Here is a 27453-nt window from a genome sequence, read left to right as displayed (position 1 = left end):
ATTCACACACTAGTAAGAATTTTTTTTTGGATTTATTGGATGATTGTTTTCTGCAGCAACATGTTCGAGAGGCAACCAGACAGGGTAATACTCTTGATCTGGTTATCAGCAGTGATCATTCGTGTATTAAGAATTTGGAGATAAAGGAACCACTAGGTGGCAGTGATCATCACAATGTACTGATGTGGGATTTACTTAAAGATATAATTACCATCAGGGGTAAAGGAAAGGGTTTTTGCTTCCGTAAAGGTGAGTACAGTGGTCTCAGACAGTTTTTAAATTCTATACAGTGAGACAACTGACGATGTTACCAACAGTAAATTCTAAGTGGGATGCATTCAAGGAACTAATTGCGGAAGCTACTAAAAGTTTCATACCTATTAAGAAATACTGTTCAAGGTTTAGGCCTAAATGGTTATCAAATGAATTAATGAGACTCTTGACAGAGAAGAAAAATGCATGGGATGCATATAAATTATCAAGCGACTCAGAAGCCTATGGCAGATATAAGCTAGTCTGTAATCAGGTCACAAAGGAGGTTAGGCAGGCGAAGGCAGATTACGAGAAATCTTCGGCAAAAGATGCTAAGAAAAACAGCATGGTTTTCTTTACTTATATAAACTGTAAAAGGAAGGGGATGAATCTGATTGGTCCACTTCATATCGATGGTTCGACTTTTGATGATCCTGCTCAGATAGCAAACAAACTGAACGAGTATTTTGCATCTACATTCACACTTGAGGAGTTAAGGTTTGAAAATGGCAGAAGGTTATCAAATTGTTGCAGGGTGCTTAATGATTTTGTAATAACTGAGAGCAAAGTGGAGGAGAAATTGTTGAAGTTAAACATAAGAAAGGCACCTGGGGTGGATGGGATCTATCCAGTTATATTAAAGGAAGTGGCAAAGCAACTAAGCAAACCCTTAGCCATAATTATGAGAGCATCCTTGGACTCGGGGGAGGTCCCCACGGACTGGAGATGTGCAAATGTATCCCCAATTCACAAAGGGGGGGGTCGAAGGATGACACGAGTAATTACAGACCAGTTAGTTTAACTTCTGTTCCAGGTAAAATAATGGAGTCACTGGTTAAAGATGCATTGCAAGATCATCTAGACAAGGCTGCAGCAAAAATTCAGACACAGCATGGGTTTGTTAAGGGAAAGTCTTGTCTGACAAATTTGATAGGATATTATGATGTGGTTACAAAGGAACTGGATGCAAAAAATAATTTTGATATTATATATTTGGATTTCAGGAAAGCTTTTGACACTGTTGCGCATGGAAGGCTATTGTACAAATTGGAGCAGAATGGTATTAAGGGTAAGTTGCTACAATGGATAAAAGGGTGGTTGAGTGGGAGAAGACAGAGGGTGGTAATTAATGGGTGCTGCTCTTTGTGGACTAATGTTATTAGTGGAGCCCCACAGGGTTCGGTGTTGGGTCCTCTGTTGTTTTGTATATTTATCAATGATATCGATGAAAGTATATCAGGCTTAGTGTCCAAGTTTGCAGATGATACAAAGGTTGGCAGGGTTGTTAATGACAGTAATGGAAGTGTGCTATTGTAGCAGGATCTAGATAATTTGGGCAGATGGGCTAAGAAGTGGCAACTGAAGTTTAACCTTGACAAATGCAAAGTACTGCATATGGGTAGAAGAAACCCCAGAGAAACGTACCAACTCTGTGGTACTACACTTAAGGTGGTAGAAAATGAAAAAGACCTGGGAGTAATTGTGCAGTCAAATATGAAGTTTTCTGAGCAATGCAGACAGGCTGCCAGTGCAGGTCATGGGTTTTGTCAATGATATATAGGAATTTTGCTAGCAGGGAAAAGGAGGTGATTGTCCCTCTGTGTATGGCAATGGTCAGACCACGCCTTGAGTACTGCGTACAGGTCTGGAGGCCTCATTTTAGGAAGGATGTAGATTTTCTTGAGTGTGTACAGAGAAGGGCAACAAGATTGGTGAGAGGAATGAAAGGATCCTCTTACCAAGAGAGGCTTAAGTTCTGCAAATTGCAGTGGCTGGAGACTAGGCACCTGTGCAGTGATCTGATTGAGATGTATAAGGCCTTGAATGGGTTGAGCACGCTGAATTCTGATGGGATCCTTCCACTTGTTCAGATTATGAACGTAAGGGGGCATAAATTCAAATTAAGAAAAGACAGATGTAGAATAGATGTGCGGAAATTTGCCTTTAGTCGGTTGGTGGTTAATTGCTGGAACAAATTTCCATCGTTGTGGAAGTTGATAGGTTAAATAAATTTATGGTGGAATTGGATAGGGATTTGGAGGGAATGGTGTGTTTTTTTTTTTTTTTTTTTTGGCTGATGCTGCATAAGCTCATACACTTGCTTTCTTTGATCACATGCCACTACTACTACTCTGCCACCAATGTGTCAAAGGCCCCTTTGAAGTCCACAAAGAGGCTGAGGACGTATTTAGTGCTTGAGGTAGAGACTAAATCCATAGTTTGCTTAATTGCATCTACTGATGTACTTTAGTGAAACCGAATTGATTAGGTACATGGAAATTTTTTCTATTGTAATAATTTAGAAATCTTGCAACAATAAGTCTTTCCAGTAATTCCCAGGAACGGGAAGAAGGGCAATAGGATGATTCCTGGTTTACGTATATGTTAGGATTTTTTAATAATATTTTCAAATATGCTTGCTTCCACGATTTGGGAAAAGAACCTTTAAGACGAACTTCCATTAAATCTAAACCTGGGCATTTTCCCTCCTTCATGGAGCAAATGGCCTCATTAATCTCCTCACGCTTGAAATTTCCTTCAAATGAAGGTCCTTCGTAGGTTAAATGGTCTGTTCTTATTCTAGTCTGTTCGGTATTTTCTGTAGATTGAACATCCTGATGTATTATTTCATCCAGAATGGCATTCATGGTCTCCAACCATGTAAACATTTCAGTATTATTCAACTTTAATATGGATGAGAAGATCTCTGCCAGATGTATCTTTTCAACAGCCAGTTTGTAAGGGAGACCCCATGGGTTTTCATCAAGAGTTGTTTTTACCAATTGTTCCCATGCTAAATGCTTTTCTTTATAAATAAGATTAAAATATGTTCTTCTGGTCTCCTTATAAATTTCCTGCAAGCGCTCGATCTCCTCCTTTGGTCTGTTATTACGTTTTGTGCATTAGTAATCTCGCCTGGCATTTATTAAGTTGCTTCGCAAAGCAGAAAGATCCTGAGTCCACCACTAGGCAGAGTTCCTCCATTGCTTTTTCTTTTGGTGAGTTCGATTACAAACCTCAGTAATAAGTTTCATTACCTCTCATAACTGCAAGTTTAAATATAGTTCTCCCAAATGTTCAACATCGTCATCAGTAAAAAATTTTCTTAACTTGGAATCAAAGAGCTCCCAATCTGCACTTTGTATTTTGTAACGAGGAAAATCCTAATTACAGTTAAGATTTCTGGCATCTAAAGATGAAACAATGTTGAATGCAATAACATTGTGGTCACTACCGGTCCAGGAGGTACGAACCCTCCAGTCTCTGACACAGTGACTTTATATGTCACATTGACTAATAGACCGAACGTTCTATTAGTCAATGTGACATCAATAAAGGATTGTCTGGAGGCAGAGACAAATGTTGGTGAGTGTCCTGGGGAATTCCAAATAGTTAAGTTCTTTGATTGAATAATTTCCTCTAATTGCTCGCCTTTAGAGTCCGAAACGGGGCTGTTCCATAATGTTGACAATGCATTTGCATCCTTGAGAATTAACACTTTCTTCCCAGCTAATTTATTTAAGGCCATTTCTAAATAGTTCAAAAATGGTTCTATGGATTTACCAGGTTGGCTACATTGCATATAAAGTGATATGCAGTAAATTTCCCCAAAGATGCCCTCCAAACATGCACATGCAAGAGTGCTCTGTGCACAAGCCATTAATCCTGGTAACACATGTTTGGATCCGCTATGACCAGGGCCACCCAAACCCTAGCCACAACATTACCTCGAATTCGCATGATTTGAGTGACAGACTGTACGATTTTGCAATCATTGGGTAGACCTTTGACTACACCTTCGTAGGCATATAATTCTTGTAGACCAAGAATGCCAATATTTTTCTCTACTGTAATTTTAGAAAGATCGTGTAAGACAGAAGCTGATCTTTGACAATTTCGTTGAATTTTTTAAACCGTTTCTCTAATATTGTTATTTATTTTGTTTGTTCTATGCATAATTGGTCCGAGCTTTTGTTTGATCCTGGTCACCTAAATACTCCGGACATTTTAAGTCATGGTATGATTGGTCTGACTTTTTCTTCCTAATCTTGCAATTGGGCCAAACAATTGGCGATTCTTTATTTTTACATTCTTCAATTTGATGCCCTTGCTGCTCACAGTGCCCACATGTACTGTCAGTTTGACGGCAGTTCCGTGTAGAGTGCTCATAACCTAAGCATTTGAAACAGTGGGAGGCTATAATAAAATCCTTAAGACTATGCACTGAAAAACCCAAATACAGGCGACTATCAGAGCTTAATAAAATTTTTCTAATATTGGCAGGAACCTCGAAAACCCAGTGTGAATTATTATTTTTCAATTTAATCTTAAACCTTATCTTAACTAGTTTTTTAAAATCATTCTCATTTACGTCAGACTCTAAGATTTTTCTCATATAGGTCTAAAAATTCTTGGTCTGAAACTTCTTTATTTATGTCTTAAGCTATAAGGGTTGGTTTTAATTTTCTTGGTACTCGACATTAATGATGAGTGGTAATAGGATTCATTCGTATCTCAGACTTCGTTCAAGTAGCAAGGCTCTACACCTACATATTGAAAAAATAATTTTAACAGGTTTTTTAGCCTTTATGTACATAATAACTAATTTTATTTAAAAATTGCCGTGACCCCTCTGGGGGTCGTGCCCCATAGTTTTCGCACCATTGCCTTAAACTGTCAAAGTCCCTTTTCTGAAGTTAAAACCCATGCCCCTTTACCTTTAACTATTGCAACATCTTCCAACTGACGATTGTATGATCACTTCCTGACAGTGGTTCCTGTACTTTAAGTCCTATGATATCGTCTGATTTGTTAGTTGTTCCTTGTTCCTTTGTTAAGGCACGGGCTAGCAGGCTATACAAATGACGAAGTTGTGACACTCACAGCAGAAATGCTCACAAGCATTTCTGTTTGAGTCCCAGTGTCCTTGGACTCAAACAGGATGTAGTAAAGATAACAGTTTGCCAAGCTTGGCTCATCTGATTCCAATTTTTGACATCTGGCACGGTAAGTCCGTTGATTCCTGCTGCTCTTAGTATATTAAAATAAAATAAAGCTCAAAATTATTTCAAAAACTAACCTGCAATGAACAGCTTCAGAAATATGAAAAACTTGGTTTTCTCTTTCGCTCTCGGCGTTACTTTTCTTCCAAACAGCTGCTCACTCTGTATAAATCGCAAATCCGCCCTGCCATGGAATATTGTTCCCACAACTGCGGTGGTGCCCCCAAAACCTCTCTCAGGTTTCTTGATTCCATTCATAAGAGGGCAGTTAGGTTAATTAATGATTCATCTCTAACAGAGTCTCTCCACTCGCTCTCTCATAGACGTACTGTTTCTGCTGCATGCCTCTTCTATAGATATTTCCATGGGCACTGTTCTTCTGAATTGGCTTCTATAATTCTATAAGTCCGAACACGTGCCACCACCAGCCAACATCCATTTACTGTCCAACTTCAAACTCACAGAACCACCTTTTCATCTTCCTTGTTTATTCATTCAACTGCCTTGTTTGTTCCTTCCTCGTTTATAAACAAGGAATAAACCTTCCTTGTATATTCATTCAACTTTTTTGGAAAAACCTTCCTTCATACGTATTTCCTGAAAATTGCAGTCTACTGAACTTCAAGTCCAATGTCAACAAATATCTTCTTTCATCTTCTCAACCTCCAACCCAAGCACGGTACTAAGTACTATAGGTTCTAATACTTCTGGTGTTTGGGGTTTACATAAAAAAAAAAAAAAAAAAAAAAAAAATGTAGATGCAAAATACTCGTTTAGTTTGTTAGCCACCTGAGCAGGATCCTCAACTGTTGAACCATCAATATCCAGTGGACCAATCTGATTCATTCCTTTCCTTCTAGAGTTTACATAGGTAAAGAACTCTTCTGTTTTGCTTTGCATCCTTTGCCAAGGATTTCTCATAATCTGCCTTTGCCTGCTTAATCTCCTTTGTGACTTGGTTACAGACCAGCTTATATCTATCATAGGCTTCCATGTCACCCATTAATTTATATGTATCCCATGCAATTTTCATCTCTGCCATATGTCTCATTAGGCGCCTCCATAGCCAGGTGGGAAGAAGCAGCAGTGCATAGCATACGCTTCTTGATTAGACCGGGATTCGAGCCCGTCACCACCAAATACGGAGGATGCGGAAATGTCAGAGAATGACCAATGCATATCTCGGAGCAATATGGCCTTAGTTGCTAATGCTCCTAAAAGCTAAAATAACAACAACAAAGGCCTGACTTAGCCCAGTGGTCAGGAGCGAGAGTGCATAGCACGCGTTCCTTGAGTGGACCAGGGTTCAAGCCCGTGACTACTAAATACGATAAATATTTGTATTGACGATTTATTGTAAACTCTACTGACTTGGTTGTCGTGCCGGAGTATAAACAGAAAATTTATTTATTAATATGTCTCATTAGTTCATCTGACATCCATTTAGGCCTAAACCTTCAACAGTATTTCTTAATTGGTATGTAAAGCCTAGTAGCTTCCAAGATAAATTCTTTGAATGCTTCCCATTTTGAATTTGCTGTTGGTAACATTATCAGTTGGTCCCACTGTATAGAATTTAAATACTGTCTCAGACCATCGTAATTGCCTTTACGAAAGCAAAAACCCTTCCCTTTACCCTTGATGATAGTTACCTCTTTGAGTAAATCCCACTTCAGCATACTGTGATCACTGCCACCTAGTGGTTTCCTTATCTGCAGATTCTTAATGCATGAAGAATCACTACTGATAATCAGATGAAGAGTATTACTCCTTCTAGTTGCCTCCCGAACATGCTGATGTAGAAAAAAATCATCCAATACATCCACAAAAGCTTTGCTAGTGTGTGAGTGACCAACCCACAAATTCCAGTCAATATCTGGGAAATTAATCCCCCATTATAAGACTCTCTGATTTACTGGCCCACTCTATTTCCCTGTACAGTTTCTTATTATACTCATCATTGTCATTAGGCCTATAGCACATTCCTACTCTCAATTTTGATCTCCAAATGCTTATGTCACACCAAACTGACTCGACACTGCACTGTCCAGCAATGTCGACTGGCTTCACTTCCTTGGATTTTATATGTCTCTTAAGTAATAGCATAACCCCTCCTCTCTTCCTATCCTGTCTATCCTTTCTGTACACATTGTACTCCCCAAATTCCAGTTCTGCATTCCTTATATCTGTGTGACACCACGTCTCTGATACCCCAACAATATCTGCCTTTGATGCTTTGAGCAATACCTCAAATTCATCAAATTTATTTATCAAACTCCTAGCATTGGTGTACACGGAAGTATACATGCACCTGTTCCTATTCTTAGCTACCCTAACACAACCCATCTGTTTACTTGTACCGCAATGACTCCCAGCAGTCTCTGAAATATCCTGCATCTTGTTTTCCAGGCTTCTGCTCATTCCAATAGAAGCAGTGCAAGAATCACTTTCACCTCTGCCAGTGGCTACTGTTAATCTATTAGTCCTTGTATCCAAGGGCTAATAATAACTAATATCCCCAAGCTAGCAGTTTTCCGACCCACTTAACACTGCCTCGATAGCATCAGCAAATATTCTTGCACCCTTTCTATTTAAGTGTATCCCATCCCTGTAGAAGCAGTCTCTCCTGTTAACAAGTACAGACCAGGCTGAAACAAATTCTACCCCTTGAGCCTTGCACAGTCTTTCCAGGGCCGAATTGATCGACAAGGCTCTCATCATATACTGCCTCCTATCGTGTCTGGGCAGAATTGCAAACACTTTCAAATTCAACCCTAATTCACGGCTTTTTTCCAGCTTGTACTTGTTAAGTAATTCTGCCGGTCTCCTACTCTTAATATCATTAGTGCCAACGTGTAAAACTATATCACCTTTTGTGCCCTTAAAAGATGATATCCGCTCTACAATGTCATCAACCTTTGCCCCTGACAGACAGTGGGTGGTTGATTGCTGGAACAAACTTCCATCTGTCATTGTAGAAGTTGATAGTTTAAATAGATTCAAGGCAGAACTTGACAAACATTTGGGGCGAGTGGATGGGTGAAATAAGGGGTTTTTTTTTGGCTGATGCTATATAAGCTTGCTTTCTTGCATCATGTGCCTATGCTAATGCTAAATAAATACTGTATTAGCAAACGTTGCCTATATTAGCATTAGTAGAGGCATTTGATGCAAGAAAGCAGGCTTATGCAGCATCAGCCAAAAAAAAAAAAAAAAAACCCACTTCCACTTCACCCCTCTGTTCGTTCAAAATACCTGTCCAGCTGAGCCTTAAACTTATTTAGGCTATCAACCTCCACCACAAGGGATGGAAGTCTGTTCCACCAACCAACCACCCGCTGGCTAAAGGCAAATTTCCGCACGTCTATCCTACATCTGTCTTTCCTCAATTTGAATTTATGCCCTCTCAGGTGATGATTTTTCTGAGCTAGAGGAAGAATCCCATCAGCATTGAGCATGCTTAAACCATTCAAGGCTTTATACACCTCTATCAGATCACCTCGCTGGTGCCTAGTCTCCAGACACTGTAATTTGCAAAACTTAAGCCTTTCTTCGTAAGAGCACCCCTTTGTTCCATTCACTAATCTTGTTGCCCTTCTCTGTACTCGTTCCAGCAGCTCTACATCCTTCTTGAAATGAGGCCTCCAGACCTGTATACAGTACTCTAGGTGTGGCCTGACCATTGCCTTATACAATGGAATAATCACCTCCTTATCCCTGCTGGAAAAATTCCTGTATATCATTGACAATACTCCATGAGCTACTCTTGCAGCCCGTCTGCACTGCTCAGAGAACTTCATATCTGCCTGCACAACCACCCCCAAATCCCTTTCATTCTCTACCACTGTCAGTGTAGTACCACAGAGTTGATACGTTGCTCTGGGGTTGCTGTTTCCCATGTGTAGTACTTTACATTTGTCAATGTTAAACTTCATTTGCCACCTATCAGCCCATCTGCTCAACCTTTCCAGATCCTGTTGCAGCAGCATAGTGTCAGTAGTGTCCTTGACAACCCTGCCAACCTTTGTATCGTCTACAAACTTGGACATTAAGCCCGATATACCATCATCAATATCATTTATAAATGCAGAAAACAATAATGGACCCAACACTGAGCCCTGAGGGACTCCACTAATAACATCAGTCCACGATGAGCAGTGTCCATTGATTACCACTCTCTGTCTTCTCCCCCTCAACCACCCCTTTATCCATAGCAGCAATTTGCCTCCAATGTCACACTGCTCCAATTTGTGTAGCAGTCTTTCATGTGCAACAGTATCAAAAGCCTTTCTAAGATCCAAGTATATAATATCAAAGTTATTCCCTGCATCCAGTTCTGTCAGCCTTTGATCCTCCTTTGTGAATTGGGGTCACATTTGCACATTTCCAGTCTATGGGTACCTCCCCTGAGTCCAAGGAAGCTGTCATAATTATGGCTAAGGGTTTGCTTACTTCCTTTGCTGCCTCCTTTAATATAACTGGATAGATCCCATCCACCCCGGGTGCCTTTCTTGTGTTTATCTTCAACAGTTTCTCCTCCACTTTATTCCCAGTTATTTCAAGATTCTGTAGCTTACTGCTAGAGTTGAATACACCTCTGGCATTCCCCTTGCTGAATAACTCCTCATGTGTGAATGTCGATGCAAAATATTCATTTAGTTTGTTAGCTCCCTGAGCAGGATCATGAACAGTTGACCCATCAATATCAAGTGGACCAATCTGATTCATCCCCTTCCTTCTAGAGTTTACATAAGTAAAGAACTCTTTGCTGTTTTTCTTTGCATCCCTTGCCAAGGATTTCTCGTAATCTGCCTTCGCCTGCCTAACCTCTTTGTAACTTGGTTGCATATCAACTTGTATCTATCATAGGCTTCTGTGTCATGTGTTAATTTGTAAGTATCCTATGCATTTTTCTTCTCTGCCATATGCCTCATTAGTTCATCTGACATCCATTTTGGCCTAAACCTTGAACAATATTTCTTAGTTGGTATGTAAAGCCTAGTAGCTTCCAAGATAAATTCTTTGAATGCTTCCCATTTTGAATTTGCTGTTGGTAACATCATCAGTTGGTCCCGCTGTATAGAATTTAAATACTGTCTCAGTCCATCGTAGTCGCCTTTATGGAAGCAATAACCCTTCCCTTTACCCCTAATGGTAGTTACCTCTTTGAGTAAATCCCACTTCAGCACATTGTGATTACTGCCACCTAGTGGTTCATTTATCTGTAGATTCTTAATGCATGAAGAATCACTGCTGATAATCAAATCAAGAGTATTACTCCCTCTAGGTGCCTTCCGAACATGCTGATGTAGAAAACAATCATCCAATAAATCCACAAAAGCCCTGCTAGTGTGTGAGTAACCAGCCCCCAAATTCCTGTCATTATCTGGGAAATTAAAATCTCCCATTATAAGACTCTCTGATTTACTGGCCCACTCTATTTCCCTGTACAGTTCCTTATTATACTCATCAGAGTCATTAGGCCTATAGCACACTCCTACTCTCAATTTTGATCTCCCAATGTTTATGTCACACCAAACTGATGTGATGTCGACTGGCTTCACTTCCTTGGTTTTTATGTGTTTCTTAACTAATAGCATAACCCCTCCCCCTTCCTATCCTGTCTATCCTTTCTGTAGACGTTGTACTCCCCAAATTGCAGTTCTGCATCCCTTATATCTGTGTGACACCACGTCTCTGATATCCCAACAATATCTGCCTTCGATGTTTTGAGCAATACCTGAAATTCATCAAATTTATTTACTAAACTCCTAGCATTGGTGTACACGCAAGTATACCTGCACCTGTTTCTATTCTTAGCTACCCTAACACAACCCATGTGTTTACTTGTACCGCAATGGCTCCCAGCAGTCTCTGAAATACCATGCATCTTGTTTTTCAGGCTTCTGCTCATTCTAATAGAAGCAGTGCAAGAATCTCTTTCACCTCTGCCAGTGGCTACTGTCAATCTATTGGTCTTTGTCTCCCCTCAAGCTAGCAGTTTTCCGACCCACCTAACACTGCCTCGATAGCATCAGCAAATATTCTTGCACCCTTTCTATTTAAGTGTATCCCATCCCTGTAGAAGCAATCTCTCCTGTTAACAAGTACAGTCCAGGCTGAAAAAAATTCTATCCCTTGAGCCTTGCACAATCTTTCCAGGGCCGAATTGATCGACAAGGCTCTCATCATATACTTCCTCCTATCGTGTCTGGGCAGAATTGCAGACACTTTTAAATTCAACCCTAATTCTCGGCTTTTGTTCAACAGTGACCTGTACTTGTTAAGTAATTCTGCCGGTCTCCTACTCTTAATATTATTAGTGCCAACATGTACAACTATATCACCTTTTGTGCCCTTACAAGATGATATTCGCTCTACAACGTCATCAACCTTTGCCCCTGGCAGACATACCCTGGTCCTGTTCCACCTATCTTTTTTACAAAGCATGTTCCCCGTTTCCCTGACAATAGAGTCACGAACAACTACTAGTTCCTTCGGGACCAGCGCATTCTGCCTTGGGGGTTGTCTCTGTGTCACGCGATGCCCAAGTGCAAGCTCTGGCGTTGATGTGGGCAGCTGAGAGCCTGATGGGCCCTTCAATTTAGTTTCTTCGAGGGCATCCACCCTGTCCTTCAAGCTCTCATATAGGCCCACAAGAACGCCGAGTTGTTGCCTGATATCGATACACTCCTTGCATCGCGCACACACAAAGACATCCCCCTTGGCAGTGTCATGTCCCGTACCCGATTGCTCTGCAAACATCAAGCAAACAGTGCATTTTATAAGGCTGTGAGTCAGAGGACAACTGCCCCCCTCAGTTCTGCTCTGAGCCACAGCACTTCCATTAGCTTGAGCCTTTTGCTTTGCTGCTGTGGTCTGAGTCATGATTCTATTAATTAATTAATTAATTATAATTAATTATGTTATGTTATTAATTATGTTAAATATAATTAATTATATTACGTTTGTAATCTAAGTCGTTATATGTATTTATTTAAACGTACAATTTAACTGCTAACGAAGTTCAACTATCACAAAGGCGGGAAAGTTACGAACGGTAGCGGAGTTGAAACACGTGGAAACCCTTACCGATACTTTTATGAGAAACTTTCTGTGAAGTGGGAAAACTATGCTAAAAATAAACATTTTCTTCCTAGATTTTAGTCCTATTGTCCCTTTACCAAGATGAAAATCAAGTGTAAGGAGGGTTATATTCAAGTATATTCCTTATTTCATCTTAAAAAAGCAATGTAAGTGGGAAAACATTATAAATGGAAGTACTATATTTAAAAAAAAAAAAAAAAATGCCATTTCATGGAATTGACAATGCAGTTACATATAATAAGCAGTTATCTGATTTGGGCATGCAAAACTGAAATTGAATAAATTATCTGTAATTCTTAGCTATAAGTTGATGAAGCTCAGTCATGTGTGATATAAATAGATGTAGGGGATTTTTTACTTTACTTTTACTACTTCAAAAAAACAAAAGGTAAGTTTATTTTTATGCTTTTTTTATTTTCCTTTTGCTATTGAGTTTTTAAATTGTGATTTGTTTTTTGACAATTTCACTCTAACATTGGACAGTCAAGTTAATCCAGCAGAAGTGGCAAGGTACCTGACAAACTGCATTAAAACAATGCTGTTGCATTTACCATTTAATTAATCTGATATTGTTTGTAGCTTTCTAAATATAGTCAAAGTTTTACTGCAATAGCTCCTGAATTTTTTTTTTTCTGTTTTCACTGAGTAATTAAATTTGAGCAGGCACATATAAGGTTACATAAACAGGTGCCACACCACTGTTTGTGTAAACTTTTTTTTACATTTGTGTAAAAAGTACTTTAAGAACTGACTGTTACAAAGTTTCAAAGGCCATTCTTGGTTAATTGCCTGTCTACTCCAACAAGTTAAATAAACACCTTCTGTTGCACAACAGTTGTTTTTGTAAGATTTTGTTATTGTTTTCATGTAGTAAAGATGCAGAAATGCAATACGATATTCATTCAAGATATACAGTGTTACAGAAAACAAGCTAAGTAGCTATCGCATGAATCTTGCATTTTTAAATGCACCAAATTTGAAATAAAATTTTGGAAACATGAAAATTGAAATGTAGAATTGTAAAATAATATGTACATATTTTTAAATTTTTTTAGAAGTGTCTATACATATAATAAGCAGTAAGTATATATATGTGCATGTTTGAAAATTTCTTGCACTTAACAGTCTTTCAAACTGGAAAATGGATCAGAATACATTTGATTTTTATTTATTTTTAAAATTTTCAGAAAATTAAATATTCTGATCTTTTAAAAATAACAATTTATTTTTTTATTAAAAATAAAAATATCTACTCAATAAGTATTGCAGTCTTAAAACAAAAAAGCTGAAATTGGTATAATTCAGGGGCAATTTAAAAACACCTACATCATTTTTTTTTTTTTTTCTAAAAATTAAAGAAAAAATTATTTGCACCTTTCAGGTGCCATGCAACTGTTTTGTGTTATAAAATTTGTGCCACAGCTGCTGGGTTAAAATAAAAACGCATTATTCAAAAAGTTATGTACAAAGTGTTCATTTTTACACAGCTTAAATTCCACAGCACTCACTGCCATAAAAACTTGCCATCAATAGTACACATACATTTGGAAAATTTGCTGCCATAGACATACACATTCTAGGAGCTCACTTGCACAAGCTGTTCACATTCTAAGAACTCTTGTGCATGAACCTGGGAACTCACTTGCAAAAGAGTTAAAAATGTGTTGAATTCTAATGGCATTGATCTTAGATTCTCTGTATTAATGATTTTTTATTTTACTATTGTAATTTTTTTGTTTTCCTTAAATTTTATCAGACAGTATAATATGGCTTATATATATAGAAAAATAACAAATTTTACATTTCAATGTAAAATTATAAGTACATAATTTTGTATTTTATATATGTATGTGCACACATACACTTGCATGCAGAAGAAAAAACTTATTGGTTGCTGTAGTCTTGCACACACAAAGAAATAGGAGGACATTACCAGCTGATGGTAAGCGAACAAAATCAACAGATTGAAGCCTCTCGAAAATAGTTGCACTGGATGGTGAAGAGTCTTGCATCAGTTCTTAGAGGCTCATTGTCATTATCCTTTTTATTTTGTTGTATTTTTATAGTTTCTCAACCTGTTTGCTAAGAGACAAATGATGGACACTGATTGAGTTAACTGTGAAAGTTTCAAGAGTAATAATGGTGGACCTGGTGGCATGGTAGTTTACCACTGGTAAAAACATAGGGAGGATCTGCTTGGCTAAGAGGACTATTAAGCATGGAATTGCTACTAAAATGATTTCATCGATCCAATTTAGGAAATAAAATTTCCATCAATATGTGTGGTTTTTTTAAACGTTATTATTAGAAAGCAACTAAATAAATCTTTAAGCAGTATAGGCAGGGCTGTAGTGTGAATAGTGTATACCTTCTGGATTTTTTTAGATAAATAGTGTATACCTTCTGGTTTTTGAAAGACTTGAAAAAACAAATATTATAAAAATTTATAATTTCATTGATTATCAGAAGTTTTTCATATGTATTCTGATTACCAAAATACAGAATATTATGTTGAAAAAATTCTTGTTTTATTCTATGCAACAGAAGTGAATTCAATTAATAAGCCAGTAACCCCAGACAAATGTACCAACTGGGTGGTCTTACACCACCCAGTTGGTACCTTCGTTGTACACTGAGGGTAGTGGAGAATGAAAGCAACCTTGAGGGGTAATTGTGCAGTCAGATATGAAGTTTTCTGAGCAGTGCAGCCAGACTGCCAGAGTAGGTCATGGGGTCTTGTCAATGATATATAGGAATTTTGTGAGCAGGGATAAGGAGATGATTATCCCCTTGTATAAGGCAATAGTCAGGCCACACCTTGAGTATTGCATACAGGTCTTGAATCCTCATTTTAGGAAAGATGTAGCATTGCTAGAATGAGTACAGAGAAGGGGAATAAAGCTCTTACAAAGAAAAGCTTAAGTTCTGCAAATTGCAGCTTTGGAGGCTAAGCACCTGCGAGGTGATCTAAATGGGTGTATAAGGCCTTGAATGGATCGAGCAGGCTCAGTTGCTGATGGGATTTTTCCTCTTATTTAAGTATTTAAGGATACCTCCGAAAGCTCTAGTGTTTTTTATCGTCTTTTTATCGCTTTTATATTTATATTTTAATGCATTTTAACTTATTTACTTATTTTACTTTTGTTATAGTTTAGTTTTTTGTAAATGACTGAAAGTTTTTTGTAAATATTATTTTACAGTCTTTTCTATCATTTTATTTTATTTCATTATTCAACCAGTCATAAACGGTTGGTGTGTGTGTTTAAAATTGGTAGTATTTTTCCTCTTGCTCAGATTACAAATCTGAGGGTTCAAACTGAGGAAATACAGCTGTAGAATAGATGTGCGGAAATATGCCTTTAGCCAGAGGGTAGTTGATTGCTAGAACAAACTTCCATCTGTTGTTGTGGAAGTTGATAGCTTAAATAAATTCAAGGCAGAACTAGACAAACATTTGGAATCAATGGATAAGTGAAATGGGAAGGGGATTTTTTTGGCTGATGCTGTATGTATAAGCTTACTTTTTTTCTTGCATCATATGCCTCTACTAATGCTAATATTGCACAGTATACTCTCTGCTTTTTTGTAACATTCATAGAGTATACCTTCTGGTAGTTTTATGACTACAGCACTGAATATAGGTAACACTTCTTTTTAATGCAAAGTTGTGGTTCTGTTAGCTACTGATTAAGAGAACATCTGTGCATTTGTGGACTTGTTATTTTTTCTTGCAAAACATTTTTTTTACAGAATTTTAAGTAAAAATGTACATAACTGATTTAGATAATAACAATTGTAACCTTATTTTAAAAATTCAATTATTCTAAGACTTTTATTTAACTTCATTTAGCACTTAGGGTGGATCGGTGAACCACTGGTGGGCCATGTTTGTCAATCCCTTTCACCCTTAATTCGCACTTTATAATTATCTAAATTGCCTAAAGACCAGAGTGAGAACAATGCATACAAAGTTGTCTCTCCTAATCTGCTCATTACATGGAAATTTTCTTCGTTCAACGGAAACTATTTTAAAACGTAATTGCTAAGGGGAATTCAAAAAAATTCGCTATAAAGAAGTTTGTTAATTAAATCCGACTGTAATTAAATTAAATCAAAATGAAGCAATTTTAAAATACATAACTGATCGATTGAATACATAACTCTTGCGAGCCAGTTATTTTTTTTTGCTAGCTTGTTGAGACAATCATTTATTTTACAAATGAAATCCTGAATGCAATTATTGAGTATCCAGAGTCGAAACTACCTTGGGGCAAGTGGGGCCCCAACCCCAGAATTTAAATGGTACAATCGATTAGTTACGTATTCTAAAATTGCTTCATTTTGATTTAATTACAGTTGGACCTCTGTTTAACAAACTTCTTTATAGCGAATTTTTTTGAATTCCCCTTGGCAATTACGTTTTCAAAAAGTTTCCATTGAACGAAGAAAGTTTCCATGTAACGAACAGATTAGGTGAGACAACTTTGTATGCATTGTTCCCACTTCTATGGCCTTTAGGCAATTTAGGTAATTAGAAAGTGTGAATTAAGGGTGAAAGGGATTACAGTTTCACAATGTTAGTGGTGCCTGTAAAACCTATGCAGTCACATACCTAGAAGTCACACTAGTCGGTATGCTTTCCATAGCTAGTCAGAGGATTAAGAAGATTCCCAACACGGATAATAGACTTTGGTCAGCCTGTGTTGTAGTTCCCCTTTGCTCCAACAAGAAGTCATAATATTTCTCCTGTCTATGTTTACATGCTCACAGTAGCTAAATATTTGTGTGATTCCGACATTTTTCACAGTATTCAAAGAACTAGTGACAGTAGCAACGTAGAGGGATGGAATTGAGGAAACTAAGATATTACATAAACTTTATGAATACGAAATATTGGTAGATTTCGAATCTTCGTCGAGGCTTTCACTGTGCAGAAAATGTTCTAAAATATAATGGCATACAGTCAATAATTAAAAAAAACAAAAAAAAAACTGTATGCATTATATCACCAATCTCCAAAAAACCAGCACGAATTAAGAATGATTGCCAAAGAACTTGATGTGGAAACTCTAAAGATCGGTTGTGTGTTCGGACCATGATGTAGCTTGTGGACGGAAATTGTGAGTTGGAGGAATTATCCCGCTTTGTGCAAATATTTTGAATCAGAAGTTAAATATTCTGGATTATTAAACCGACTCTTAATCTGGAATTCTTAACCATTTAGCACTAATGTTCGACATCCTGCAGGTGCTCTCTTACCTTTCAGAAACGTTACAGAATCACTATGGTAAAAGCAGATAAATTAATTATTCCAACTATCAATGTTATTGCTAATTTGAAAAATTCTGAAGGAAATTATAAAGTTAAAATTGAGAGCTTGTTGAAGTGGAAAGAAGTTGAAGGAATCAAAATCGAAAGTAAGAACACATTTAAAAAATTACCTTGTGACAAGTTATTAAATGCATTGTTTCATCCTTAAAGGATAAGTTATTAATGCAACAGGGTGATTTTAAATTAAATAAAGAAAATAATGATACCATTGAAAGTAATTTTAAACATATGCTACTGGGAATCGTGGAATATGGAAGCACTTTCGTTTCGGTGGCAAGACGGTGAAAATCGAATTTGTTTTCTGATAAAATATGAAATGAAAATGGCTATACTCCAGAATTTGAGTACAAGTTTTTTCTGTGCAGTGGGCGTGGTCTTAAACCTGAGTTTTATTTGTATTCAAGTAGTTATATTTGTTGGGTACCCTTCCGGTTGCAAGTAGTAGTAATTGACATGCCCAGCCCTCACTATTGCAGTTTTAGTTAAGGTGTTTATCCCCCTACTTACTACATGCCGAGCCCTCGCTATCTGGAATCTTAGTTAGGCTTTTTATTCCCCTCCTCCTGCTGTTTTTATAGCGAAAAAAAGAGATCCTTATTTAAAAAACAGTTGTAGAAGATATTTTAACCAAAGATTAGGATTTTATGAAACTTTGGATGAGATTTAATTAAAACACGGACTTATTTCTCAAAATTTGTAATTATTTTTGCTTATTATGTTTATTTAGGCTTTGATGTATAACAATATCACATGACTTTGGGTGTTACATGTGGGCAGCAGTGGGTGGCAGCTGTCAATCACTGCATTGTTTCTGACCGTTAGTCGAAATATGGACTTGTACCCAAGATCTGGAGTATTACCATAAAAATTAATGATTTTAGAGATTTTGTCAATTATTTTTTTTGACAAATAATCAAGTGAAATTCTCTTTTCAATTAAGAAAGCCAGAAATATCTTTGAAACCATTGTGATTAGCAATGCTGAAGCTGAGCAAGCTTTCAACGTAAACAAATCTTTGTATTGTTGCAGTCATACTTACTGCAGGAAGTACGATGTGACGTTATACTATTAAAAAATTCTAAAAAGTTAGAACTCGAGATATCGTAGTGGTCACGAAAAATGCCTCACGTGCTCTAATCATACTACTAGTGAGTGCTCCACACAGACTAGTGGTGTGAGTGATGGAAGTGCCGCGCCTCTGGCAACGGCACTTCCATCACTTTGATGTCACTCCTGTGACTGTGACCGATCAGATTTACTCGGTAGGATCCCCCCCCCCTCCCCATGGATGATTCACATCAAAAAGTTGGCAAAAGTGCGAGCCCATTGTTAAAATATTCACAGGTCATCACCAGTCATACCTAAATTAGACCACTGGGTACAATATTTTCAAGAGTGCAAGAGAACCTGTTTCCACACATCTCAGTCACAACTGATAATTGTGACAGTGAATCCAGCATAAAATGTGTGCATGGCTAGTTTGATGGGACCATCCCACCCATAGGGAAGTTAAGAGCTAATGCTCTTTTAAAAGGCGCCTCCGTAGCCAGGTGGGAAGGAGCAGCAGTGCGTAGCACATGTTTCTTGATTAGACCGGGGTTCGAGCCCGTCACCACCAAATACGGAGGATGCGGAAAGGTCAGGAAATGACCACCGCATATCCCGGAGCAATATGGCCTTAGTTGCTAATGCTCCTAAAAACCAAACAACAACAGCTCTTTTAAATGTGTTGTGTACTTCCACATGTAGATGTGAAGGTTAAAAAGCAATACATCAATTTTAACATATAATAAAGCAATAAGATAAATTAATAAAATAACATTTTTATTAATTTAAGTTTGTAGATTTTTTTCCAATTAAAATGAATTGAAATACTTAAAAAAATGTAATATTATCTTAAGATCTTGGTTTGGCCCCTTGAATGAAGAATTGTGGACCTGGTGCTATAGACCCCCTAATCCCGCCTGCTCCCAATGCTTTCATCAGTGGCTTCCCACTAAATATTTTTAGATAAAAGGTTTAATGTTTTGAAATATGAAACATGATAAAACAAATTTGTGTTGCTTAGAGGTGTGCTAAGTGAGGGTTACCTGTATTGTTTTTTTTTTTTATGTACTTTTGTTTTTTTTCATTTTATTTTGAATCTTTTACCAAAAATGCACCAATGTTTTCTTTCATATATGTCAATACATTTTTTATTTATAAAAGCAGTCTTTGTTTGAAAAAAGAATAGTTTTTCAATATTTCTAGGCTGAAAAAACTAAATTGTTAGCAGAAAAAGCCTTTGAAGATTGTTCTGATGTAGCAAGGCAAGAGGTAAATAAGTAACATCATTATTTTTGTTTTAAGTTTTAGATATAAGTTAAGATTATATAATATATTAGTGTACCCATGGTGAATATTTTGCTAAAACTATTTCAGAGAAGAAGCAAAGATTAATATTCAAGTAATCACAAAAACCTCTCCCTTGGTTCCCTTTGCCACTAGCTAAGGTGTCAGTGATGTCAGTGACTGGTAATAAAATATATTTAAAAAACTGACTAAAAATGCAATGTGATAATTTTTTACATGTGTGACTTTATAGTCTTTTAAAAAAGTTAAAATTATTCTAGTATATTTGTAGCAGATATTTTGCTAAAACTGTAACAGATTTGTTGCTTGACAGTTTCATTACAGAACTGTTAAAAATAATAGAAATTTTGAAAATCAGTCAGAAAATGTTTTGGAAAATTTTACTTTACTGCAAACTGTTTTTCTTAATTTTACTGCTAAATAAAACATTTTGCAAAAGGAATCAGGTCGAAATCTGTTTAGTTTTGGAGTTATTCAAAGAGCATTCTGGACAGAGAGACACAAGTAAATTATTATACAGATGATATGCACAGTTGCCAGTTTGACAAGCTTGGCTCATATAATTACAGTTTTTGACTTCTGGCACGATACGTCCATTGATTCCTGCTTCTTTTGTCATACTCTGGTTCTATCATTGAGTGGAACAACTAGAACTGGAACTGGGTTTAACTGGACTGAGTAACCTTTTTTCACTCCTCAGATATCCACTGTCAGTGTTGCTATGCCTACTATATCTATAGTTGCTTGTTTTAAGCTGACAAGAGTGGAACCCAGTGAAGTTGCTGCTACTGTACTCCATTGACAACAGGATATGATGCATTGAGCATTTTAATGTACCTCTTTGCACACTACTGTTGTTACTTGCTATCATTTTCCCCGTTGCATCAACAAGTGGTCTGGTTCTAGAACTGCCGTTGACTGGATGTTTTGAACCATTCTTAGTACACTCTAGACTAGTGTTTCCCAACTGATGCTCCATAAGTACTCAATCACTTGGGGTTCCATGCTGAGGAATAAACTTTTGCATAATTTATTTACAAGTACTGTTGTCTGTGTAAACATGATTGATCTTATTTAGTTCATTTTCTGGATTATTTTTATGCTAATGTAATATTTATATACAATAAAAAATGTTCTGGTGCTCCATGTAAATTAGGGAATACTGTAGTACCCTACAGTGTACTAAATGTTGAGAAATATTGCTTTAGACCAGTGGTGGCCAACCTTTTCGTATGCAACAGGCGTTAAAAATGTGATGCATACCATCTAGGGATGGATTCAGGAGCCACTCAAAGTAATAATAATAATGAAACAAAAACAAAATTTTCTGCACGTTAAAAAAACGCATGTTGGTCCTTAAAAGAATGTCATCATGAGAAGTTTACTTGTGTTAAACTGATTCTAACAAGTGGTAAATATGAATATAGATTTCGATGATGTTGCAACATAGGTAGTAATTTCTGACAATAAAAGTGGAATTTTAATTGTATGCATTTACCTTCATTTATGATTTTTCAAATCAGTTGTATAATTCACAATTTTTTCAAACTGGGAGGTGTGCTACTGACTAGAGCTTGTATGTGTCACGGGTTGGCCACCTCTGTTCTAGTGACTGTTGTGCAAACACTATCAGGGACGCATTGCAGTCTCTGTGACACTTGCACTGGCAGTCTGGTGTTGTCTGCCAAACCACTCTGTCATTTAGGTTGTACTGTTTGTGGTTCAGTCTTGCACAGAATTGTGTGCATGCACACAACATCCCAGTGTCTGTCTGCTTTATATATTCCAGTACAACTGTGTGACCTGCCATTGACAGCATGATCAATTCTTTGGATGATGGTGGTGGCAATATACCTAATAAACTGACCACTGAATGTGTTATATATGCAAGGCTGAGGAAGAGGAAAAATTAGTGGCAACTGGGTAGTAATAGAAAAATGACTTATTATTGAATATATTATATTCCTTTAGTATGATCACTACCTGTCTATGTAACTGTAGCCTTTTCTCATACCTGTAGTAACTTTGTTTTATCAATATCTACAAAAGACTGGCATGTAAGGTGTGCTATCTATCTTCATAACATCAGGCTCTGAGCTCTTTCATTTTGGGAATTGCCAAAGCCACAGGACTCATGTGAAGGGAATACAGTGGATACTGCAGTGTTCTTTGCCTTCATTGGTTTATTAGGTTATCCTTGATTTGGGTTCTTACCAAGAATCCAAACTGTATAAAAAAAATTTTACAGTGGAGAAACCAAAAGCAAGTAGTGATCTCAGTGTCGTAAAATGGGTAGTATCAAGTGTTTGGTCAGAGGAAAAGCTCAGGGCCTTTTAATTTTAGGAGACGAGGACTATAGTGGAGTTAGGTATGTATTTCTTGGGTTCAGTTAACTGAAGATACAATTATGTACTTTGGATTTATACCAAATACTACAAATGCATTAGTGTTGGTATCATTCTTTTGTGGGATCCTGCAATTTTTAAAGCTGTTTTCATGCTGCCATCTATTACAAATTGTCTATAATTAGTTGGAAATGCAGATAAGAGATAGTGGTAGATGACTTCTCAGGTGGTAGATGACTTTCATCAACCGGTGAAATACCACCACTTTGCTTGTTGGAGGCTTGAAGTGGTGAAACCCATGTTTAGTCTCTAGAGCAAAGTTTCCGGCATCCCCCTCCCCTCTCCCCATACTTCTCCTTCAACCCATGCACGGTACTAAGTACTATAGGTTTTGATACCTTTCGTGTTTGGGGTTCTGATAAAAAAAAAAAAAAAAAAATAGTAGTAATGGCAAATGATGCAAGAAAGCAAGTTTATATAGCATCAGCCAAAAAAAAAATAAAATAAAAAAAATTCCACCCAAGAACTTGTCCAGTTCTCCCCTGAATCTACTCAACCCACTCACCCCTACAACAACAGAAGAAAGCCCTTTCTGTATTTACAACACAATTTTGAAGCAACTTAACCTTCAAAATATAGAGCTATGTTCGGCCCCTGAAATGGTTAATGGTATAATAAATATTAATCTCACTATAATAAATCCACAAAACATTGTAGGGTGTACTGCATAGCCATTGATATTTGTTGCTAACATTTATCTTTTTGTCAATTAACAGTACTATGTGGACTCGAAACTGAACTTTATTTTCATATTGCTAGTGGTTATTATTTATTTATTATTATTATTTTATTTTTAATTTGCAAATTAAATAGCTGTTTTTGAGTGCTGTAGTGTAGTGGGCAGACCTTGTGACATTCTCCATGCACTCATCCATTGCTGCTGGAAATAAGTCATGACTCACTAGACCAAATGACTTGCCTCCAATCCGCTTACATCTGTTTTTGCAGGTGCCTCCGTGGCCAGGTGGGAAGGAGCAGCAGTGCGTAGCACACGCTTCTTGATTAGACCGGGGTTCGAGCCCGTCACCACCAAATACGGAGGATGCGGAAAGGTCAGGGAATGACCACCGCATATCCCGGAGCAATATGGCCTTAGTTGCTAATGCTCCTAAAAACCAAACAACAAACAAACAAACAAGCATCTATTTTTGCATTTGGGGCACCAGTGCTGCTCTATTTTCTGATTGGTGCCAGAGATCATTTGGTTCAATGAGGATCTCCTGCTCCTGCATTCTTTGTAGGGTAGGGTACTGATGCCTTGCAGTGTTCCTGCTTTAAATGTAGTGGTTAATTTTTCTGCCATTTGATGAAAATTGCAATTTAGAACCTATTTCAGATACTAAGCACCTCACACTGCCACCTTACATTTTCAGCTGCAGTTGCAATCATTCTGGCATTTTTACATCTGTTAAAGACTCAAATAGTACTAGTCTTTGAACACTTGACAAGTGCCACTGTTCATACAGCAGAATGGACAGTGGCACTTGTCAAGTGTTCTTACATTTAATTAATGATTACTAAATACCATTGCAAAAAAAAAAAAAAAAAATGAAAGATGTGTATAACTAGGAGAGATTGTTTTGTTCAATTACTTTTGAACAAAAATTTTGGATTTACCACATTTCACTCATTTGTCTGGGTCTAAATTCTGTTGAAGAATAGAGGAATTCGTAAAGACCTCTTCAATTCAATTGAGTTTGGCTTGTTGATCTCATGTGGAGGGAACTAAGCCTTGTCCCCACTCCAAAAATTATTCTAGATTTTTCAGCCCACACTACATAGAAATTGACCTATGAACGTGCACATATACCAACATCATATACAAAGATCACATCCAGAACCAAAAGAACCACTTCACAATATTTAAGTGTTTTAAGTATTAGTAATTTGGATATTATGCATGGTGTTTTTAAAGCCACCATCTATACAATTGCATATATTAGCATTTAGCATTAGTTGAGACATATGATGCTTCCTGCTCTGAAGACATCCATCTAAGGATTTTCCCTGTGATGCAAGAAAGCAAGCTTCTATAAGCTTGCTTTCTTGCCAAAAAAAAAAAAAAATGCCTTTCCCATTTCACCCATCCGGTAACTTCAAATGTTTGTCTAGTTCAGCTTTAATTTTATTCAAGCTATGAACTTCCACAACAGATGCAATCAACTACCTGCTGGCTAAAGGCAAACGTCCACACATCTATTCTGTAACTGTCTTTCCTCAATTTGAATCTATGCCCCCTCAGGTTCTTAATCTGAGCAAGTGGAAGTATCCCATCAGCATTGAGTCTGCTCAATACTGATGGGATACTTCAAGTATTCTTGCAAAAACAATTGTAAGTTGGTTGATGTGTAGACAGCACGCATTGTGCACATGCAGTCGAGCAGCAATGCCAGACAGTTCCTGTGCAAGCTATGAAAGTGCCTGGCGTTACAACAAAGATGCTTTATTGTGGCATGCTATTTCAAACTTAGTTATTTTGCAGAAATTAGAAAGGATATATAAAAATGTTTGAGAGGTTCATAGACAATTTGAACAGTGTGGAATGTGTTGGGAAGGGTGAAGAGGGAAATTACTGGCCAGTCAGTCTAACTTCAGTAGTAGGGAAAATCATGGAAACAACAATCAAGGGTGGAATTCAGGATCATTTAGATTGAAATGGAATTCTAAAGAATACTCAGCATGGTTTTGTAAACCCCAGGGGCTCACATCTAGTGAGTATGGGCTTGGCACACCCAGGGACCTGAGCTGGATATCATCATTCTTCTTTTTCTTTTTCTTTTTTTTTTTTTTTAAGTGAACCCCAAACACGAGAGGTATTAGAACCTATAGTACTTAGTACCATGCTTGGGTTGGAGGTGGGGAAGACGAAAGAAGATAAGATTGAAAAATTAAGAAGATTGAAAAAGAGAGAGCGGGAATTATAGAAGCTAATTCAGAAGAACAGTGCCCATGGAAGTATCTGTGGAAGAGGCATGCAGCAGAAACAGTATGTCTATGAGAAAGCGAGTGTAGAGACTCTGTTAGAGATGAATCATTAATTAACCTAACTGCCCTCTTCTGAATGGAATCAAGAAGCCTAAGAAAGGTTTTAGGGGAACCACCCCAGATTTGGGAACAATATTCTATGGCAGGGCGGATTTGCGATTTATACAGAGTGAGCAGCTGTTTGGAAGAAAAGTAACGCCGAGAGTGAAAGAGAAAACCAAGTTCTTTAGATGCAGAGGAAGCAATATTTGTAATGTGCTTGTGCCAAGAGAGATTAGAAGTTAGGGTAATCCCCAAAAGAGATATATCATTTTGCCTAGAAATTGGAGTGTCACTAAAGATAAGCATAGGAGCAGAAGAATCCTTTTTGCGAGATATAAGACAAGACTGAGTTTTAGAAGGGTTGAAATCAACTAAGTTGTCTTTTCCCCACTGGAGAATTACCTGAAGATCGGCATTTAAGGAATTGGTAGCAGATTTTCGAGAAGTTGAAGCTGATTGAGCAGGACAAGGTTTCTCAAAATGGAAAGTGGAATGCAATGTGCTATCATCGGCAAAACTATGGAGAGGATTTCCAGTCAATGGAAGAAGGTCATTAATATACAAGAGGAAAAGAGTCGGGGAAAGAACTGAACCTTGGGGGACACCGGCATTAGAGGAGAAGTTAGAAGACAGAGAGCCATCTACCATCACCCTCAGTGAGCGATCAGAGAGAAAACTGGATAACCAATTACTAAAAACAGTTAGCAAACCATAAGATGGAAGCTTGTTTAGAAGATCTTTATGCCAAACACGATCGAAAGCCTTTGAGATGTCAAGAGCAACTACTTGTGTTTCACCGAACCTTTCCATTGAATTAGTCCATAAATGGGTAACATAAGCCAGAATATCACCAGAGGATCGACACTGACGGAATCCATACTGGCGATCATTGATCAGACGGAAGGTTTCTAGGTAGTTTAAAAGTTGGAGGTTAATTGATTTTTCCATTACTTTAGAAAGAGTAGAGGTAATTGCAATAGGACGATAATTGGATGGGAGGGATTTGTCACCCTTTTTAGGAACTGCCTGGATATGAGCAAATTTCCAAGCAGAAGGAAAAACACCTTTGGAATAAGAAAGTGAAAAAAGGCGGCAAAGAATAGGAGTAAGTTCAGGAGCACAGGTTTTGAGAACAAGTGGGAAAATACCATCGGGACCTGGAGCTTTCTTAGCATCAAGATTCGTCAAAATCCTGACATCCTTTTGACGGAAGACAGGAGGCATTGAATGGAGCGTGTTGGGAATGGTGGGTGGTGTTTTACCAAGATCATTAATACATGAGTTAGAAGAAAAATGGGATGCTAGCAGGTCAGCTTTATCCTTGGCTGAAGTGATAACAGAACCATCTGGTTTGGACATAGGTGGGAGCAGAGATGGGCAAAAGTTGCAGCCAATAGCTTTGGCAAGAGACCAGAATGCTCGGCTACCATTAGTGCAAGAAGCAAGTTTTCTACTCTTATCCTGTTCAAACTCTAGTTTGGACTGATTAGTAACTGCTTTACAATTGTTGCGAGCTTTGGTGTAGGCATACAATGAAACTGAAGAATTAGAAACAAGCCAATTACGATATGCAACATTCTTCTCTTGAACAGCCTTAGCCTTAGCACATTTATTGGAAAACCAAGGTTTAGATAAAGGACGAGATTCTTGCCGATTCCTTTCTATTTCTGATTTTCTCTGTCTGTTTCTCTCTCTCACTCTCTCAGGGTAACACAGGAATTTTTTTTTGGCTGGTGCAGCATAAGCCTCAGGCTTCCTTGCACCATATGGCTAATAATAATAATAATAAAGGGGAAAATCATGTTTAACTAATCTGGTTAGCTATTTTGACAGGGTCGCTCACAAGCTGGGCTTAGGGAATCAGGAGGCAGAGTGTTGTGATAAATGGCTATTTATCACAACACTCCTAACAGTGTATCAGAACAGTGATCCTAATACTGATCCCCAGGGATCAGTATTAGGATCACTGTCGTTTT

General features: G+C 37.6%; 1 protein-coding gene across 4 annotated transcripts in view; it reads left to right on the top strand.

Moving 5' to 3' along the window:
• Nucleotides 1-27453, top strand: part of LOC150086894 (sorting nexin-6-like) — a 375374-nt gene that overhangs the window by 314237 nt on the left and 33684 nt on the right. For all 4 annotated transcript variants that reach the window (XM_090371664.1, XM_090371665.1, XM_090371666.1 and 1 more), the window contains exon 12: nucleotides 19944-20009. In XM_090371664.1, coding sequence (XP_090227790.1) covers nucleotides 19944-20009 — 66 coding nt within the window. The remainder of the gene's footprint in view (nucleotides 1-19943; nucleotides 20010-27453) is intronic.

Source organism: Mastigoproctus giganteus, chromosome 4 (genome assembly GCF_048544385.1).
Source record: "Mastigoproctus giganteus isolate SK-2022 chromosome 4, ASM4854438v1, whole genome shotgun sequence".
NCBI classification, from domain to species: Eukaryota; Metazoa; Arthropoda; class Arachnida; order Uropygi; family Thelyphonidae; genus Mastigoproctus; species Mastigoproctus giganteus.
Note: the sequence above shows the minus strand (reverse complement) of the source record. Positions and strands in the feature narration are given on the sequence as shown.